Source organism: Silene latifolia, chromosome 7 (genome assembly GCF_048544455.1).
Source record: "Silene latifolia isolate original U9 population chromosome 7, ASM4854445v1, whole genome shotgun sequence".
NCBI lineage: Eukaryota > Viridiplantae > Streptophyta > Magnoliopsida > Caryophyllales > Caryophyllaceae > Silene > Silene latifolia.
This window is the reverse complement of record NC_133532.1, coordinates 128,240,930-128,260,288: the sequence shown is the minus strand read 5'-3', so window position 1 is coordinate 128,260,288 and position 19,359 is coordinate 128,240,930. Positions and strand designations below refer to the sequence as shown.

At 35.0% G+C, this 19,359-nt stretch overlaps 2 protein-coding genes across 2 annotated transcripts; both read right to left on the bottom strand.

Moving 5' to 3' along the window:
• Window positions 1-536: 536 nt before the first annotated feature.
• Window positions 537-6,781, bottom strand: LOC141593129 (uncharacterized). The gene is made up of 12 exons (XM_074414086.1): window positions 6,697-6,781; window positions 6,001-6,146; window positions 4,764-4,880; window positions 4,412-4,661; window positions 3,897-4,021; window positions 3,700-3,743; window positions 3,274-3,405; window positions 3,063-3,140; window positions 1,585-1,667; window positions 1,373-1,495; window positions 1,069-1,129; window positions 537-992 (listed from the first exon to the last, which is right to left on the bottom strand). The coding sequence occupies exons 2-12, from the start codon at window positions 6,104-6,106 to the stop codon at window positions 891-893; spliced, it is 1,221 nt and encodes a 406-aa protein (XP_074270187.1). The 5' UTR covers window positions 6,107-6,146; window positions 6,697-6,781; the 3' UTR covers window positions 537-890.
• Window positions 6,782-8,027: 1,246 nt separating this feature from the next.
• LOC141593128 (uncharacterized) lies at window positions 8,028-14,436 on the bottom strand. The gene is made up of 14 exons (XM_074414085.1): window positions 14,142-14,436; window positions 13,331-13,476; window positions 12,887-13,051; window positions 12,367-12,476; window positions 11,986-12,130; window positions 11,623-11,885; window positions 11,021-11,145; window positions 10,819-10,862; window positions 10,355-10,486; window positions 10,140-10,217; window positions 9,254-9,336; window positions 9,041-9,163; window positions 8,707-8,767; window positions 8,028-8,629 (listed from the first exon to the last, which is right to left on the bottom strand). The coding sequence occupies exons 1-14, from the start codon at window positions 14,245-14,247 to the stop codon at window positions 8,459-8,461; spliced, it is 1,752 nt and encodes a 583-aa protein (XP_074270186.1). The 5' UTR covers window positions 14,248-14,436; the 3' UTR covers window positions 8,028-8,458.
• Window positions 14,437-19,359: the final 4,923 nt, after the last annotated feature.

The following is a 19,359-nucleotide window of genomic DNA, read 5'->3' as shown; positions in this document are numbered from 1 at the left end:
TTAGATTCTAGCTTCTAATTTCATTCAAAACTCATATCTCATACCTATTTTGGGTGAACCAAACACCCTAAGACTAATCATTAAAATATTATAAATCAAATTAACATTTTATCTTCAGAAAACATTATAAATTAGTATTGTCAATGATTTTCATAATAAGAGTCGTCTAATTGTTTAAATACATTTTTATTTAGCGGAATTAAAATATAATTATCGTATACGAAACAGTGAAAAAACTAGTTTAGCTCCATTTCGGTCCAAGACCGGAGCGGACCAAATATTTCGGGTTTGGTCCGGTCCAAGATCAAAAATTTTAGATCCCGTCTTCAGTCCACTAAATTTTTATTTTCGGTCTTCGGTCCAGTCTTGTACCGATGCTCAGCAGTCAGCCCTACCTGTATCGGCCGTGTGTATTGTAGTGCGAGTGTCCTATTGTTCTTTTAACTTGTTAATGGCATGGAGATGGACAAGTCTGTTGAGTTTCATGGTGGTAATGAACAACACAACGGCCTGCTGTCGCAAGCAAAAAAACAAAATGAAAAATCACGAGATTAAAGGGCTTCTTGAAGCTTAATTACTTCAAGTCGGCAATATCAGCAATATTCGTTACAAATCACCTGAAAACCATCTCTATGTTTTACCATAGCAAAAAAGGTGCATACATAATCCTAATCCTATTCAACCATAAACAAAAGCACTTTGAGTTTTAAGTACTTGGTACGTCCATTATCGACAGTTGCTGTAAACTCTGGCCATCGAGTTTGCTTCCTCTATCAATGTATATTATCAGGGCTAATTTCCTATTTTCTAGAGCAGCGTAATTTGACACACCTCTATCATCAGCTCGGATCCAACGGCCGTGGCCGTTTGCCTCAGCGAACGGTGACACTTCAATTGCATTTTCTTCTATTAAAAGCACTTTCAATGTATTCTTGTAGTGGGGGAAGAGGCACTTCATCTTTCACTTCACTAGCAGCTTTACTTCGAATGATCTGATAAGGGTGTTATAAGATTTATGGTTTAACAGTATCTCGAATTCAAAAATGTTAGGAGATTCGGAAAAAGTACCTTTGATGCCCAACGACGTTCAGCCAGTTGACATACGTCCCGAATATTTCTTCCCGAAAAGCTAGTTAAGAAGAGGAGCATACAAAAAGAGAATGTAAGAAGCATGAATAAGGGACATTCATCTTATGATTGTAACTTTACACACACAGATTGAAATTTGGACATCATCCTTCTCGGCCTGACCCCTGACATTTCGGCACAAATGCAGCCACAATTCACAATAAGCTTTACAACCTTAGCAACTCGGTTGTAATTTAGTGTCACGGCCCATATTTAATATGTTTGGAGATTAGTAAAAGCATACCCTTCAGTGGCCCAAGCAAACTCCATCAATTCAGACACTGTGAGGTGTTTCGCGTACAGAGCTGCTATTTTCTGCCGAGTTTGCTGATCAGGGAGGCCAAAAAAGATAAGTGAATCGAAACGGCTGAAAGACGAGAAGTGAAATTTGGTCAGGATAAATATTGAAGTTAGTAGAGAGCTCAAAGAGAACGGTAATATCTCGGATATGGTTACCTTATTAGAGCAGGATCAAGATCTTGCTTTCTGTTGGTTGCGCCAATCACAACCACCTTTTTATTCTGGTGAAAACCATCAATCTGCACCAGATAAAAGTATTCATCATGTGATACTCCAAATTCCCAACTCCCAACTCGACAACACATCATTAGAGTCAACTTCTTGAGACGGCTCACTTAAAAAAAATGATTTGACACTTATTCAATCAATTTAACTTAAAAGAACTGCTGATATACTTCAAGCCAATACTCCATGGACTATTAGCTACAAACTTGAAGGTTGCAGCCAATATGAAAACGCTTCTCCATTTCGAAAAATACTCACTATTCCATGGCTTCGAAACGCGATGAAATTAAGCAAAATGACTCGATATTTTGCCTGATATTGTGAAGTAACAGACGGTCGTAAACTTCACATAGTGATATATTATATATATTGGTCATCTGAAAATAACCTCTTCATAGTTGATCATGGATAAGTGACAAGGCTGCATATAGAGCTGGCCAAAGCAACGGGCTGGCCTGGCCCGGCTCACGATTGGCCTTCCCGGCCCGCCCTTTCACAGGCCGGTTAAGAGCACATTGGGGTGAGCCCAAACCCAGCCTGTGGCTAGCTTTAGTTGCATAGAGTCATAGCCAAAAATGAAACAGCCAATCAAGCAAAGCAAAGAGTAGTGCAATTTTCACTCCCCGTATAAACTCATAGCCTATAAACACAGATAATAGTACAAAACTATAAACACAGATATTTGGCTTTATAGAAGAACATCACCATTTTAGCTAGATATATTCCGAGTAGACCTGTCAAACGGGTCAGGCGGGTCGGGTCCCGGGTCGGGTCAGAATACGGGTCGGGTCAAATACGGGTCGGGTCAGATAGGGGTCGGGTTAGGGTCAGAATACGGGTCAAGAAATAATTTTTAACGCCTTTCTTAAACGATTTTTTTAATTTAAAAAATATTTTTTTAAAAATTAAAATATATTTAAAATTATTATTTTAGTCATATTCATCATATACAATAATTATATTGATATAATTATTAAAATAAAGTTTTTTTAATAATTATTTTATTATTAAATATTATAAAAGTTATATAAAAATGACTTTTTAGTTGAATTTTTAATTTTAAGTAATAAAAAAATAATTTTTTAACTATATTTTCAAATATAATATATAAATAATAATATTTTTAATAAAATTCATGATTTTCTCTTGACCCAACGGGTCGACCCGTTCGGGTCGGGTCTCGACCCTAAAATAACGGGTCATTTCGGGTTCGGGTCAAACGGGTCGCGGGTCGAAAAAACCGGGTTTGTAACTCTAAGAAAACGGGTCGGGTCGGGTCGGGTTTTCGGGTCGGGTCAAGTTTTGACAGGTCTAATTCCGAGCACTTACAATAGTTCTTTAATGAAGTCACGGCAAAACAAAAATCCATACACTAACTACAATACTTATGAACTCCATATATGCATTACCTCTCTCAATAACACAGACAAAATTCTACGTGATATTTCGTTCATGTCCCCATCACGTGCACAAGCAAAAGAATCGATCTGCACAGTTTCAAATAATGATCGTATTACACATAAATAACCAAAACAAACAAAACACAATTCTACACCCAATAAGTTGCCGGAAAATGGACGACGACAAAAACATTATCAAAAATTCAAATTAGCCAGATACCTCATCTAAGAAAATAATTGCACCATTTGGAATCTCGTTGGCAAGTGAGAAAACACTCGCCAAGAAACGTTCACTTTCACCATACCACTTGGACACAACAGCATCAAGTGGAAGATACAGAAGCGGAAACCCCTAAATGACAACAGTTGACCAAGCAAAGATCAAAAGATTACCGAGTTTCAATCTCACTTAATATCCAAAATAGAAATTATATATGGAAGTTTAACTAACACAAGTACATTAAGACTAAGGTTTCACATTATTATATATATATATAATATTTGTATAAAGATGCTATATGCTAAATATTCATTCTGGATCTTGCACAAAAAGAAGCTCCAGCAATTCACGATTTCATCAGGTTGTATAACAAAGTTAGAAGACGACAGTTAGTAAAGATGGTTGTTGATAAGGCAAAAGGCTTACCGCCTGATTAGCAATTACACGGGCAGATGCTGTTTTTCCAGTACCTGAGTGAACGACACAAGCATTTACTTATAACTTAGTTTATCCAGATCAAAACTAATAATGGGGACCATTGAAAGCATGACTATCGAGTTGCCTCGAGAAGACAATATTATAACTTAACATGTTCAAACATGCATGATTGCAATTTTGCAAACCTGGAGGGCCTTCAAAAAGCACAGCTCTCGGTCTATTAGACTCAAATTTGTGCCGGGTTCCACGAGCAATTTCATCGTAAACTTCAGGCCTACCCAGAGGCAATAGAAATGTATCTTCTATTTCCCTATATGAGAGGTATTTGAAAGGAGAATGGTAGAGACGTCATGTACATTACAGAGAATGTTCATTACCAATTATACACTCAGTATTCAGTAATGAGAAGTCCTATGAGAGCCTAGATAGTATAACTAGGCTGGTTAAGAAAATTATTTCTCACGCAATGTTGCAATTGAATCTTAGTTCAGACAAGTGCAATGGAGAAAAACATTAGTTGGACAACAATGGTAACTTCCAATCCTCGGACTTCATTTGTCGGTAATTTTAAAATGGACAACTACGCAATACAAGCAAATCTAGAATGCTAATAAGTGTAGCAATATTGGAGATCTTTTTAATTTCCTAGGAATATACCTTTCTCAGTTTAAATACCTGAGAACCACCAAATGAGATGTACCTTTTTTGATGATCATATCCAGCAAGGTTATCCCAAGATATCTCCTGATTTGCACTACCAACCCGCTCATGAAGCCCAAACACACGTACTCCCATGGCTTCCAAACTAGCCACTGATTTATTTGTAGATGGCACTTCTGCAGCACTTTCACTATCATCTTTCTTCCCAAAAATGTAATCTGACCATGTGGGCTTAGATATGACACGATCGCTGTTAACTTCATTCGAACTCTGACTTTGGGTCGCGTAGCCTGAAAATCACATAATTTAAAAATCTAATTTAATTTTTTCATCAAGCCCAAACACACGTACTCCCATGGCTTCCTACTTAGCCACTGATTTATTCGTTTTACCTCTGTTCTTCCGAAGCAGACCAGCTTGTGCAAGTGGAATGTAAGATGACCATGTGGGCTTAGCTATGACACAATGGCCGTTAACTTCATTCGAACATTGAAGTTGGGTGGCGTAGCCTGAAAATCACATAATTTCAAAATGTAAATAATTTTGCTATGAAGGCATCAACATCGGCCCTTTATTGACAATAAAAAAAAAACAGGCACAAAATCAACACAAATTATCAGTTCAACTGTTCAAGTAGTACAGCAGCACATTTTGTTACAATCTAACTACGTCAAGTATTTTAGGCATCAAAATTTTTCTAAGTGGTTCCATTGCTACTATCAAAATACGGAGTATTAACTTCTGGTGACTCAAGTAGCAGACATCAATCTCCAAAAAAAATCATCATGTCTTTTGATGGAATGCCAAATGCCAATGGTGGCATTTGACAAATAAGTGTACCTCAGAACTCGTCAACAAACTAAACAGAAACCGAAACACCAGCTTTCAATCTCACTTTCGAAATCAGCCATCAAAGCAAGATTTCGATTTAGTGATTCGACGAGCCATAGATTTGTTGTGCATCCCCCCACTGGCAATGACAGGAGCTGAGTAAAAGTCTCACGCTCTCATGACAAGACCAAGTGAGTGTTATGACACAATTGTGTGAAAACCAGAAAAATTCACACTTCACACGTACTAAAATTGTCTCATCTAAATTTGGCTGCTCAACCAAACTATAATTAGCAATAGAGACATGAATCCCCAAGAGCTTACAACATCCTCACAAAATCAAAGATGAAACTTTTGCGTTTCAAAAAGACTACCAAGCCAACAAATAAGATCATAGCACCAATACCCTAACTAACAAACAACAATAGCTCAAGAACAAATAATCAATTACGTCATTAACAACCACAACAACATTACCCCAATGCCTCAATGGCTCCCACAAAATCACATATTGCTAATGTATGGGGAGGCCGTATGTACGCAGCTTTAACTTTGTGTTCGCCATTAACAACCCAAGTGATAAAACACGATATACTACATTACATTACTACACAAACAATCTTAAAAGTTCATACATTTACATATCAAATATGAAAACTTTACAATTGCAGTAACAAATGTAACATTAAAAAAATCTCCAGATACTCAAAATTACGAAATTTTGAATTCCCTCTACAAAGAATTAGATGAAAACAGACGAAATTAAAGGAAACCCATAAGATTGAAAGTGATAATTACCACGGTAGAAGCAAGATGGAGAAGCACGAGTAGGGTTTAGGGTTTTAGAAGAAAGAATTGCAGTGGTCAAAGTTTTTCTTTGTAGTAATCCCCTTAATGCTGACATTGTTGATTTCTTAGTTGTTTCAGCAGTTAAAATTGAGAATCTGGTGTTTAATTAATTGGATAACAGTCAATCAATTAATCAACATATCAATATCAATATCAATCAATCAATATAGAGAGTTGGTGTCTTGAAAACTATTTATACGGAGTATTAATTTTTACAACTGAAATAACTAGATTATTATATTAATTGTACAAATTAAATAAGTAGATTAAGTATATAAAAATACAAGAAAAATCAAGGCATTGGAAATATAATCTGAAAATACACCTATTATATTACAAGGACTCGTATTTGGAATTTCTAATTTCCAATCAATCCACATATTATTACAAGGACAACAAGTCTTGTTCAACTTTCCAAGTCTCCAATTCCTAATAAACAACGAGACAACGTTGGCTTTGCTAGGCTATCGGAAGTTCTCAACTTTTCAGCTAAAAGAATGATAAAAACAGGAATCAAAGTTCTGACCTTCACATCCCCCAAAATTTATCCCAAAATAATTATCCGCTTTCTAAATTTAGTAAGTATTAATAAATTACACTACAAATCATTCATCATTTATATATTGGGAGTTGAGGTGAACATACCTGCATCATCAGTGCCCTGAAAGCAAAAGCCATCGTCTCTTGAAAATTTTATTCATGGATTGATCGATTAACAAAGCTTTATATTTGTCAAGAAGTCCAAGAGTCGGAGGAGAGACGCGTCATTAGAGATGGCCGGCTGAGATGCATAGAGTCCGATGACGAAAAGGTGCGCCGAAGGAGAACATGTTTCCATTAATGGAGCGGATGACGGCGGGAGAATGGGTGGCCGTGCTAGCCCCAGATCAAACCAGTAGAAATTTATAGAATTGATTGAAATGGATGGATAGAGAAAATGTAATGTGAAATATTAACGGCGATACGTTTTTTTTTTTTTTTTTTTTTTTTTTTTTTTTTTTTAAGAAAACTAGATTGATCCGTAGGACCAACCTATCTCATCCTTTCGAATGGGGGAGGTAAGTTGAAGCCATCGGCTATCAAACCACCTCGAAAGAGTTGGACATGAATGTCCAACAGAAGCCATGAATGTCCAACGGCGATACGCTTGATTCTTGAATCCTTAGTTTGAGCCGGCAAATAATGTGACGATCCGAAAATATGACACGGTTCCAATATAAAATTAGCGAGTTTGGGTTAAGGTTTTATGATCTATCTATGTGACTTGGTTGGTTACACTTGACATAAGCATGACACAAGATTTTATTGGGTTGGGGTTTGACTAGAAAGATAGTGATCCGTTTACGTGTGACGCAAACCAAACACAACCCGATCTATTTGTCTGGTCTATTCTTATGAAGTACTCCCTCCGTCCCGGTCAATTGTTGTCCTTTCGTTTTGGCACAAAGACCAAGGAAAGAGGAGAGGGCCAATAACTAAATGACAAGTGGAACAAATTGAATGAGAATGATCAAATTACTCATCAAGTTCATTCTTAAAATAGAAAGGACAACAATTGACTGACACCCCAAAATGGAAAACGACAACAAATGACCGGAACAGAGGAAGTATATTAAAGGAACAATTAAGTTCTACAAAGTAGGAAAATTACTAAAACAATTTTTTCTTGAATTAATTACTCCTGTATTGACTGCCTTTTTTAGGTGTAATAGAAGCTCCAAGGGCAATTTTGATATTTACGGTTTGTCGGGATTCAAAGCCAAGTCATGAATACTACCTTTCATGGCTATATCAACAAAGTTAGTTGACATCAGCAACTAACGGATGTTAATGACGTTGATTATTAATATTCTATGGGGGTATAAGATTACCTAGGTCCTATAATGTGTATGCTTATCGCCTTGCTTACAAAGCGATTACTAGTTAGGATACCTTTCTTTACGGCTGTCAAAAAATAAATGTAAAAGCTTTGCATCTTTGCGGTTATGATCGTTCTTGTTTTCTCGTACTTAATTTAATATACGTACCAAGACAGTTTAGCATAGCTAATTCAAATAGAGATGCTATACGAAAGTGCGAACAACAGAAGTGTACTCTTGCAACAAAAAAAAAAAAACAGCATGGGGGTAAAGGGATTTTGTAAGGTTAATTACTTCGAGTTGGCAATGATGGCAATATTCGTTACAAATCATCTGAAAACAAAATCGTCCTCCTACGTTTTACCATCGCGGAACTGGTGCATACATAGGGTCCCTAACCAACCATAAACAATACCCTTTGGGTACTTGGTAGATGTACCACCGACAGTTGTAAGCTCTGGCCATCGAGGTTGCTTCCTCTATCAATGTATATTAACAAGGGTTAATCACCTAATGTAATAGAGCACGGTAAATTGACACACCTCTCATCAGCTCAAATCCAACGGCCGTGTATCTCTGCGAATAGTGGCACTTCGATTGCGTTGATCTTCAATATCAAGAAGGGATTTTCTTCGATTAGAAGCGCTTTCAATATATTCTTGTAGAGGGGGAAGAGACCCTTCATCTTTCACTTCACTAGCAGCTTTGCTTCGAATGACCTGATGCGAGCTTTATAAGATTTATGGTTTAACAGTATCTCAAATTCATAAAATGGTTGGAGATTCGAAGAAAGTACCTTTGATGCCCAACGACGTTCAGCTTGTTGACATACGTCCCGAATATCTCTTCCCGATAAGCTAGTAAAGAAGAGGAGCATAGAAAAAGAGAATGTAAGAAGCACAAATAAAGGAATTTCATCTTGTGATCGTAACTTTACAAACAAAGATTGACATTTGGATGCACGTAAACTTGATAACGGAATTCTCTTTCTGAGCCTGACACCGGACATTTTGTCACAAATGCGATCACAATAAACTTTACAACCTTGGCGACTCGGTCGCAATTAGTTCTCAGGAGTCCCGACCCAGATGTAATATGTTAGGGGGATTAGATTATTAGTGAATGCATACCCTTCAGTGGCCAAAGCAAACTCTGTCAATTCAGAAACTGTGAGGTGTTTCGCGTACTGAGCTGCTATTTCCTGCCGATTTTGCTGATCAGGGAGGCCAAAAAAGATAATTGAATCAAAACGGCTGAAAGAAAAGAAGTAAAATTTGGTCAGGAAAAAATATTGAAGTTAGTAGAGAGCTCAAAGAGAACGGTAATATCTCGGATATGGTTACCTTATTAGAGCAGGATCAAGATCTTGCTTTCTGTTGGTTGCGGCAATCACAACGACCTTCTTATCCTGCTCAAAACCATCAATCTGTACCAGATAAAAAAATTCATCATGTGATACTCCAAATTCCCAACTCTGAAATCGACAACACATCTTTAAAGTCAACCACTTGAGACAGTTCACTCCATAAAATGGCAATGATTTGACACTTTTTCAATCAATTAAACCTAAAGAACTGCTGATGCCTGATGCCCTGATGTACTTCAAGCCAATAATCCGTGGACTATTAGCTACAAACCTGAAGGTTGCAGTCAATAAGAAATAGCTTCTCATTTCGAAAAATACTCACTCTTCCATGACTTTGCAACGTGATGAAATCAAACAAAATGACTCGATAATATGCCTGCTATTGTGAAGTAGCAGAAAGTCGTAAAACTTCACATAGCGATACATACGGGTCATTGAAAAATAACCCTCCATGGTCGATCATGGTCCATGGATAAGCGACAAGGCTGCATATATCCAAACAGCCTCTTACTTCGCTATAGGCGGGAGCCTCTTAAGCATTAAAGGCAACGGTATTGGCGTTGTAGCCAAGTATGAAATAGCCAATCAAGCAAAGCAAAGAGTTGTCCAATTTCCACTCCTCAGATGAAGTGAAAGCCTAATGGGATTATTGCTCACATCCAAAGTTAGTGAAGTGAAGGCAAGGCAAGGCATTATTGAAGACAATCACCATTTTAGCTAGCTATTCTGAGGATTTATAATAAAAATTCTTTAATGAAGTCCAAGGAACACTGTAAAAAAGTAACCGTCTGTATTCCAAGCAAAACAAAAATGCATTCACTGACTCAAATACTTATGTACAAGATTCTCCAAATATGCTTTACCTGTCTCAATAACACAGACAATATTCTACGTGTTGCCTCATGCATCTCGCTATCTCGTGCAATAGCAAAAGAATCGACCTGCAGAGTTTTAAATAATGATCGTATTATGTATGCAAAACCGAAACAAAAATTTTACAATTCTACAAATAAGTTGCTGGAGCCTGGAAAATGGATAATGACAAACATTAGAAACATTTTCAAAACTAGGCAGATACCTCATCTAAGAAAATAATTGCACCAGTTGGAATCTCATTGGCAAGTGAGAAAACCTTCCCCAAGAGACGTTCACTTTCACCATAGTACTTGGACAAAACAGCCTCAAGTGGAACATACATAAGCGGAACCCCCTAAACGACAACAGTTGATCATGCATGAGCAAAGATTATCGAGTATAAATAGACAAGTTACCGAAAACTGTAACCTTACATATGTGTGTGTATTCAAGTCGGTTCAGGCTTTAGTTGGAAATTATATATGCAAGTTTAACTAACAAAAGTAGATTAAGATTAGGGTTAACATTATTATCTATATCAAATATTTGTATATAGCTAGATGCCAATTATTCATTCTGGATCTTGCACAAAAAAAAGGCACTGGCAATTTTCATTTCATCAGGTTGTATAAAAAAGTTAGATGACGACAGCTATTAAAGATGGTTATTGATAGACAAAAGGCTTACCGCCTGATTAGCAATTACACGGGCGCATGATGTTTTCCCAGTACCTGAGTGAAAGACACAAGCATACACTTACAATTATTCGTCTCTTCAGATCAAAACCAATAGTGACACTCATTTAGAGCGGGACTATCGAGTTGCATCAACAAGACAACATTATAACAAGTTAACATGATCAAATATGCAAGATTGCAGTTTTGCAAACCTGGAGGGCCTTCAAAAAGCACAGCTCTTGGTCTATTAGACTCAAATTTGCGCCGGGTCCCATGAGCAATTTCATCGAACACTTCAGGACTGCGCAGAGCCAACAGCACTGTGTCTTCTATTTCCCTATATGATAGGTATTTGAAGAGAGAATGGTAGAGGCGTCATATATATTGCAGATAAAGTTCATTACTAGTCAGTAACGATTCTGAACAATAAATATTTCATCAACGAAAACACAGCAAAGAGAAGTCCCATGAGAACCTCTAGTATAATCATACTGGTTAAGAAGGTTATTACTCTCTTTTCGACAATCCATTAATCAGCTAATGATTTTCAAACCTAAATTACAGCTCTGAAGGCGACATTGCAATGTGGCAATTGAATCTAAGTTCAGACAAGCAGCAGTGGAGAAAGACATTAGCTGCACAATATTGGTAACTTCCACTCCAAAATTCATTCGCCCTTGTTTGACTGTAATTTAAAATGGACATCTACGTAATACAAGCAAATCTAGAACGCTATGAAATGTATTACAGATCTTTTCAATTTCCTAGGAATAGTACCATTTTTCAGATTTAAAAAGAGCCAAATCAAATGTACCTTTTTTGATGATCATAGCCAGCAATGTTGTCCCAAGATATCTCTTCAGTTGCACTACCAACACGGGGTTCATCAAGCCCAAACACACGTATTCCCATGGCTTCCAAACTAGCTACTGATTTATTCGTAGATGGCACTCCTGCGGCACTTTTTCTTTCGATACCTCTGTTATGCCCAGACTTCTCACTGGCTATTTGTAAAATGGAGACCAGAGCATCAAGCTCAGTAGAACTGAAGCTTCCTTTCTTTAAAAATTCAACTTCCTGTGAGAGTATAACATAACAACGAAACTTAGCACCATCAATAGGATTTATTTTTTTATTTACAGATTTCTAATACACGAAAAAAAATCACGGCAATTACCGGTTTATCAGGGCTTATCAACGAGCGAAACATGAGAACACAGAGATCACCATCATTTGATTTACTTTCTTCCCCACCATCTTTATTCCCTCCGCTTTGCATCTGGCCACGTGGAAGGCTAAGCGCTACCTGCCAAGCAACTGTACTGCAATCATACAGGGTATTAGTTAACAATCACTATTCACAAAGCTATAATAACAAAAGCAACAATAATCACCCCTATGACCCTACACAACTAAACGTACACCCTCATTGATTATCATCGCATTGTTATAATATCACGTTGAACTCATAACAGTGCCAGTAGGTAAGGACTTAAATATCACTGGACGCACACCACAAAGAAATTAGGAGAATAAAATTCATTCACTCGATATTTACCTGTCCCAGGACTGAATTTCCATGGGTGAACCACTGTTAAGGTTTGAAGAAAGGCTTGCAATTAACCTCGGAATCTCACAATTAGAGGGAACTTGGAACTTTATCGCAATCTGCATAATCCATATCGAGCAATTATTTGTGAACAGAAGTGGTGCCATAAGATGTAAACAGACGGGCAAAAAAAAGGAGAAGCCCCAAAGAATAAGGGATAAAAAAGTATCAAAGTAGAAACACTACATTATCGGAATCAGTAAAGTAGTACATTCTTCAAATTTTCAAATTGATTGTTGTTCCTTTGCAAACTAAACGATGTGTTTTAAATGAAATTCATAAATAAAGAAGACAGGCTCAAAATGAAATTCCAGTTGATTGTTATCAATCCATTCTGAAAAGCAACTTTGCCTGTGGTTTTCAATGAAGGATAAGAAATAATAAAATTCGAACCATTAAAAAGCAAAGACCAATAGTAAAATTATTTTGTCTGCTAGTTATTGCAGCATGTGCACAATAAGATGCAAACCTTTTGGCCTTTCACAGCAACTGTTAATCGGGGATAAGACCCATATTGCATCCCTTTACTTCTGAGCAGTTCCTCTAACCTACGTCGCTCTTTTTTTGCTGTCTCCTCTAGATCTTCATAGCTAGAAGAGGGTGGCGGCACTGGCAACGGAGACTTGGTCGGTGCCTGCAGAAAGTCCAGCAATGATAAAATTCAGGTCAAAACCCACTTCAGATAAAAACAAATATGAAACATAATACAGAGGCCAGTCTATGGCACTGGCCAAATTATGACATCTTAATTCCTAAATTATCATCATTCACCAAAGAGCAACAACACATAACAGACAATTTGAGGGGGGAAAGAGAGATAAACTGAAGAAAAGGATGCAAAAACGACACTGAAACTCACAACTCAAATTCATCTTAACATAAGTAAGTCATTGAGTTGTTAACAAACACAAACCTCCTCAGCATCTGCATAAGCAACATCTACAACTCCAGCACCAAGTAGACCAGCTAGCACAAGTGGAACGTAAGGTGACCACGTGGATTCAGCTATGAAAGGATGGCCATTAACTTTATTCGAACATTGAAGTTGGGTTGCGTAGCCTGCATAACAAATAATTCAAACGACTTTTTTTAACTGTGAAGCTGGCAAAATCAACCCTTTATTACCAATCAAAACAAACCAGACAAAGATCAACACATAATTATCAACTCAACTAGTATAGGAGCACATTTTGTTACTATCTAACTACTTCAATCAGAATGTTGACAGCAGCCAGCTTTTACTCGACGAAGTTGTTCCCAATTCTAACCATTTCTACTTGGTCCCTAATCAAAACCCTCCGCTCTATCTTAAAAATTCACATACTTCGAACATACAAAGATCGTCTCATCCATATTTGGAATTTACCAATAGAAACATGAAGCCTCAATAGCTGACAACATCCTCACAAAATCAAAGATCAAATCTTTGCACTTCGGAGAGACTACCAAACCAATAAATAAGCTCATAGTACCAATAACCTAACTAACAATCAGCACTAGCTCAAGTACAAACTATCAATTTCGCCATTAACAACCCAATTAATAAAACCCAATATATTACGCCTCCGTCCCATCATTTGTTTACCTTTCTCATTGTTTGCCATGGATATTTTAATCAGTAACATTCCCGCATAAAATTACAGAATTTTAATTTGACAAAAGAAAGAAATACATGAAAACAGACGAAATTAAAGGAAACCCAGAAAATTGAAAGTGTTAATTACCATGATAGAAGCGAGATGGAGAAGGATGAATAGGGTTTAGGGTTTTAGAAAAAAGAATTGCAGTACTCCAAGCTTTCCTTTGTAGTAATCTCCTTAATGCTGACATTGTTGAATGAATTTCCAATTGCTTTAGGTGATTAATTAATTGAAGATCAATAGATGAAGAAATGGAAAAATTGTGTATGTAGAGAATTCTATGCTTCTGCGATCATTTGTTTGTTGTGCTCAAAGCAGCATCCGATACTGTTACACTTTTCTTTTCTTTCACGATAGTCTTATTAATTTTCATCCAATTACTACTTCCTCCATTCAACTCCACTCTACCACTTTCCTTTTTCACGTTTGTCAACGCGTGTTTTACGCGCTAAATATCGTTAGCTACGTATTTGCAAAAATTATACAAGATAGATATTTTTAATGTACTCGTAAAGACGAATCAAACAAGATCTCACATGAATATATTTCCACTTACGTATCGAGAGAAAATCGAAATTAAATACACAATTATGAATAGTGTACAAAAGTGAAATAGGTAGAGTGGAGTTGAATGGAGGAAGTATGTTTTATACTAGTAATATTTTATTGTAAAATCGTCCAATTACTATGTTTTATACTAGTAATATTTTATTGTAAAATCATGTTATAAATAATCTACTTATTTATTTATTATATGCGAAATACATACAAAATTACAAATGTTTACCATTAATTTAATATTAACATCTCACACGAGAATATTATTACATTAACAAGCTAGCTAGAGTAGTAGCAATTCGTCTAGGATTCTTTTATTGATAATAAATCAAGAGCTACAACATCAACATCAATTTGAGGCAAAACATCCGATTAGGCATGTCTAGAATTATTGACAAAGTGCGATATTCAGATTTGACTCCATTAAATGATTAATATATGTACTTATGTAGTGACCTAGGTAATTCTGATTTTTCTTGAGTTTGTAATTTATTTCATTTGTAACTTTAGTAGAGAAAATGAAAGCTAGTTTTGTGTTAAATTCTTACCCACACAATTCTTGTCATTCTTTCTTTCCTTTATCATGTACTTCGTACTTGGTAAGTTGGAATTTAATTTTTGTTGGTTGTGTCATACCAACATAACCAATTTTAACTTAAATTATCAGTTATATTATTATAACTTCAAATTATTAAAAAAAATGATCAATTTAAGTTGATAAATTAAGCTTTAGTATACTTAACTAGGTTAGACCCCATGCATTAAATGCACGGCTTATAAAGTTTTTTTATTTCTACTATATTCAATATATAGTAGTGGGATCTCATTAGTTGTTCATGTTTCTCATCATTGCATTTTGCTTTGAGAAATAAAAAGTCGAAACTAAAAATTAAATAAAAGAATTGAGTAGCATGTTGAAATGTATTTTTGTAAATAATATTTTTTATACCACAAAGCTAATAATTCCTATTTATAAATTTTCTCAATTTTTTTTATCTCGAAAGTAATTAGTAAATCATAGTTTGATATAATTTTTTTATTAAAATATTATAGCTTAGAGTTTAGTCAAAAAAATATAATTTGATGAAAAAATTAATTTTAATGAAAAGATAATAAGTTAATGAAATAAATTATTATAATTATTAATTACCTAACTTAGTTAATGTATATGTATTTGTTATTAGCCACCTTATTTAGAAAAATGCTTTTTGGAGGGAAAATTTGTGAGGATGCCTATTCATTTAGTAGATAGGAGATTGGAAAGTGAGGATACATCCACAATGGAAATTAAAGCATTGAGATATATTTTTATTGTTTTCCATGATCAAAATCTATATTGATTTAAAATTTGTCTGAATTTAGAAGGGTGATTAAACTATTCTTGCTAAGATTTGTTTTTTTTATTGTTGACTTGTTTTTTGTATAAAAAATATACACAGTACGTATTAGTAACAATAAATAGAGTTTAGAAGATATTTGTATACAATGTAAGAACCTAACTTTAAGAAAATGAGTTGGGGTATTATTATCAATAATTTGAATTTCTAAACTTTTATAGCTTTATTTATCAAAGAAGGACCAATAATGTGTTAATATTGTATATTTAATAATTGTACGTCATTTTAAAGTCCCATGTTATTTTTTCATTAATAGAACAAGGTCAACTGAATTTTTAAGCATAAAGTAGTGTACAACCTTAGGAAATTCATATCAAACATATTATAATTCAAGATTAATGAAAAAAATGTAATTGATGGTGCTCCGAATTCAACTATTCCTATTTATATGCATTACACATTATATGAACTTATTTAACACATTAGTTAAAATATTATCATTCTAAGTGACTTATTTTATGTACATACATTTATGCAAGAGGAATTAGTATACCCTTTAATATATTTCGGTCATTTGTTTATCTTTCTTATTCTTTATAAATAATATTTTAATTAATGTAAATACTTAAATAATTGGGACAGAGGTAATACTTGTACACCGAACAAAAGTTTAAAAGGACACATAAACATATAAGTAAGAGCCTAAGTACGAAATTGAGTTGTCAATCGATATAGTGTTCCCCACTTAACATTCTTCACCTAAACCCATGTGCCTTGTCTCAAACTCTCAAGTTTCAACGTTGGAACTTCCCACAAAATTTATTCTTAATGAATTTAGGTAATTTTAATAGTGTATATGCTCCTAAATTTTAATAACTTTATGTATGTGCTCGTGTTAGGTTAATACCATATTACCAACTAATGTTACTTATTTTGTGAAAAAGAGATGTGGGGTAGTTTTATGTCGACTGTCGACATATCTAGCTTAAAAGGAGAATTTGATTAACATTATTCTATAATTTATCATCACTAATGAAAGATCTAATTATTTGAGTTTGATTAAAAATTTTCATAAGAATTGTTAGCCTTAGGGATTAAGGAGTACGTCAAGTATACATTGATAAAGTTATAAATAGAGTGGAAGAAATAGAACTTTGCGGATCTATAATTTAATAGTCGGTCATTCTCAAGATTAATATATCGTCAGAAGATTATTGAAACGGGAAAAATAACATCTTATTTGAATAGATGAGATTAGCATTATTTTATTAGTCTCTAGCTAATCATTACGCTGTATATGTTTGTCTTATCTATTCAGTTTAATTCGTGTATGTTTAAATTTAACACGACAAGAATGGTTGTTTGAATTAAAGCTTTAAAGGAATTGAAAGTGAAAAGAGCAAAGAGCAAAGTGAATAGTATACGTACGAGATGAAAAGAGAAAGAGCCAAATAGAGGACGGAAGAGATCAGACAAAATAGTTATCCTAAAGATAAATCATTGCATTGAGCTAACACCTAACGGTATAAGATACTATGATAATGTCACTTTTACAGTTTTACATCATTTACTATGTGAAAATTTTGAAGCAATGATGTTCCAAGGATGATCATGATACCGGTTAGTCAAAATGCAACCACTTAAAAACGATAGTTTAGGTTGAAATTAAAAAGAAATCATATGGACGGTAATGATGCAATAACATGCATGAAAGTTCACATTTAGTCTGGAAAACGAAGCTAAAATATCTAAATTTTATGGTTTAACAAATCGCGCACTTAGTTGCTGTTAGATTCGCACATGATTCTGGGTTGCGATCATCGAGGAGGAAAGAGTGTTCAAGTTAAGGAGGTTCCATATCAATGGTAGAGTAGTTCTTTCATTGGTTTATAAAGTAGAATACTCTTCCTCTCTTTTTCCATGTAGAACACTTATATGTATGTGCATATAGGGTTGGTTATTTTTTCACGGTCACTAATCTTTAATGAAGTTTCTTTACTTTAAATTATGTATAATGATTTGTCCGACAAGTGGAGAATTATTACCCATTTAACCTAAAAAACGATAATAAAAATTGGTTTTACAATATGTAAAAAAAGTCATAGATAGCTAAAACAAGACTTTGGATTGTGATCAACGCATGATTTCAATTTGACTGTTATAGAGATGTTCCAATGTTTCATTACCAAATAATAAATTAGTTATAACTTTTGCCAAAAATACTTCGTTGATTGATTTTACTTTCGCCAAGAAATACAATAAAAGAAAAGTTATAGTATGTACTTCACCATGATATGCGTAGTACACAAATTTTAACGACTTTTATAAATTTTAGATTACCTCTAAATACATCCCTAAATATATCACATCATATGATTATTAATAGTCGATCACCAGGTTTCCTAATTAAGCCACCTTAAAAATACATATTAATACAAATTGCACTAATATAAAGTACAAATTATACAAATTCCGTCATTTTCAAAAACATTGCGATTTTGTGACATAATACTAATATTACTTGTAATGGGGTTTTATAACTTCAATAGATAGAGGTTCTTTATTTCGAATCTTAACATATAATCGTGTTAAACCCTCATAAGTCATGAGCGAGAATCATACCATCTTTGTGGTCATAACCTTGCTCAAATTCGAACTATACTAAATGATTTACACCAAAAAATCATTACGAGCACTTCATAATACATTCACATCATTATATTGCACTAGAAGAAATGAGCCTTAAGTTTACAATTAACCACTGCAGTCTACAATCAAGATTATGTTGAACTAAAATATATACATTAAATTCTCGAAAATATAAAGTAACTCAAATACTAAATCGAGCTTCGGGTTTGTTTACCTTTTAGGTCCTACTCTATAAACACCAAAACGGTTAAACCGTTAAAACAGTAGTATTACATTTCTTACTAAACAACCCTCGAAAACCAAACAAATTACCATTCCTACCACTACTCTTCACCGCGCCACTTTCATTACTCCGGCAATTCAAATGCTGCCGGTTCACTTTCCCGGCTCGATTACCCGGCCCAGTTTTCTTCACTTGCCAAACCGGACTAGCCCGGCCCAAATGAACCCCAGTTCGACTCGGACTACTAGGCCAAGACGACCTCCGTGATGAATTACTCCGAGAACATGGCGCGCTGCTCACTTTCCGGTTTGACGATGTCGGTTTACTAGACCGGTTGGAGTTATTCCCTGCAGACCGACTCCTCGAAAATGGCCATATGTTTATATTGAGCTCGGCCGAAGCTGGACCGTTGCTGTTTTTCTTGCATTTCCCTTTTCTTTTATTATCGACTTTATTATTATTACTATTACTATTAGTATTATTACTGTCGTGGGAATAATCGTTAGTATTATTCCCCGACATTATCCTGAAAATA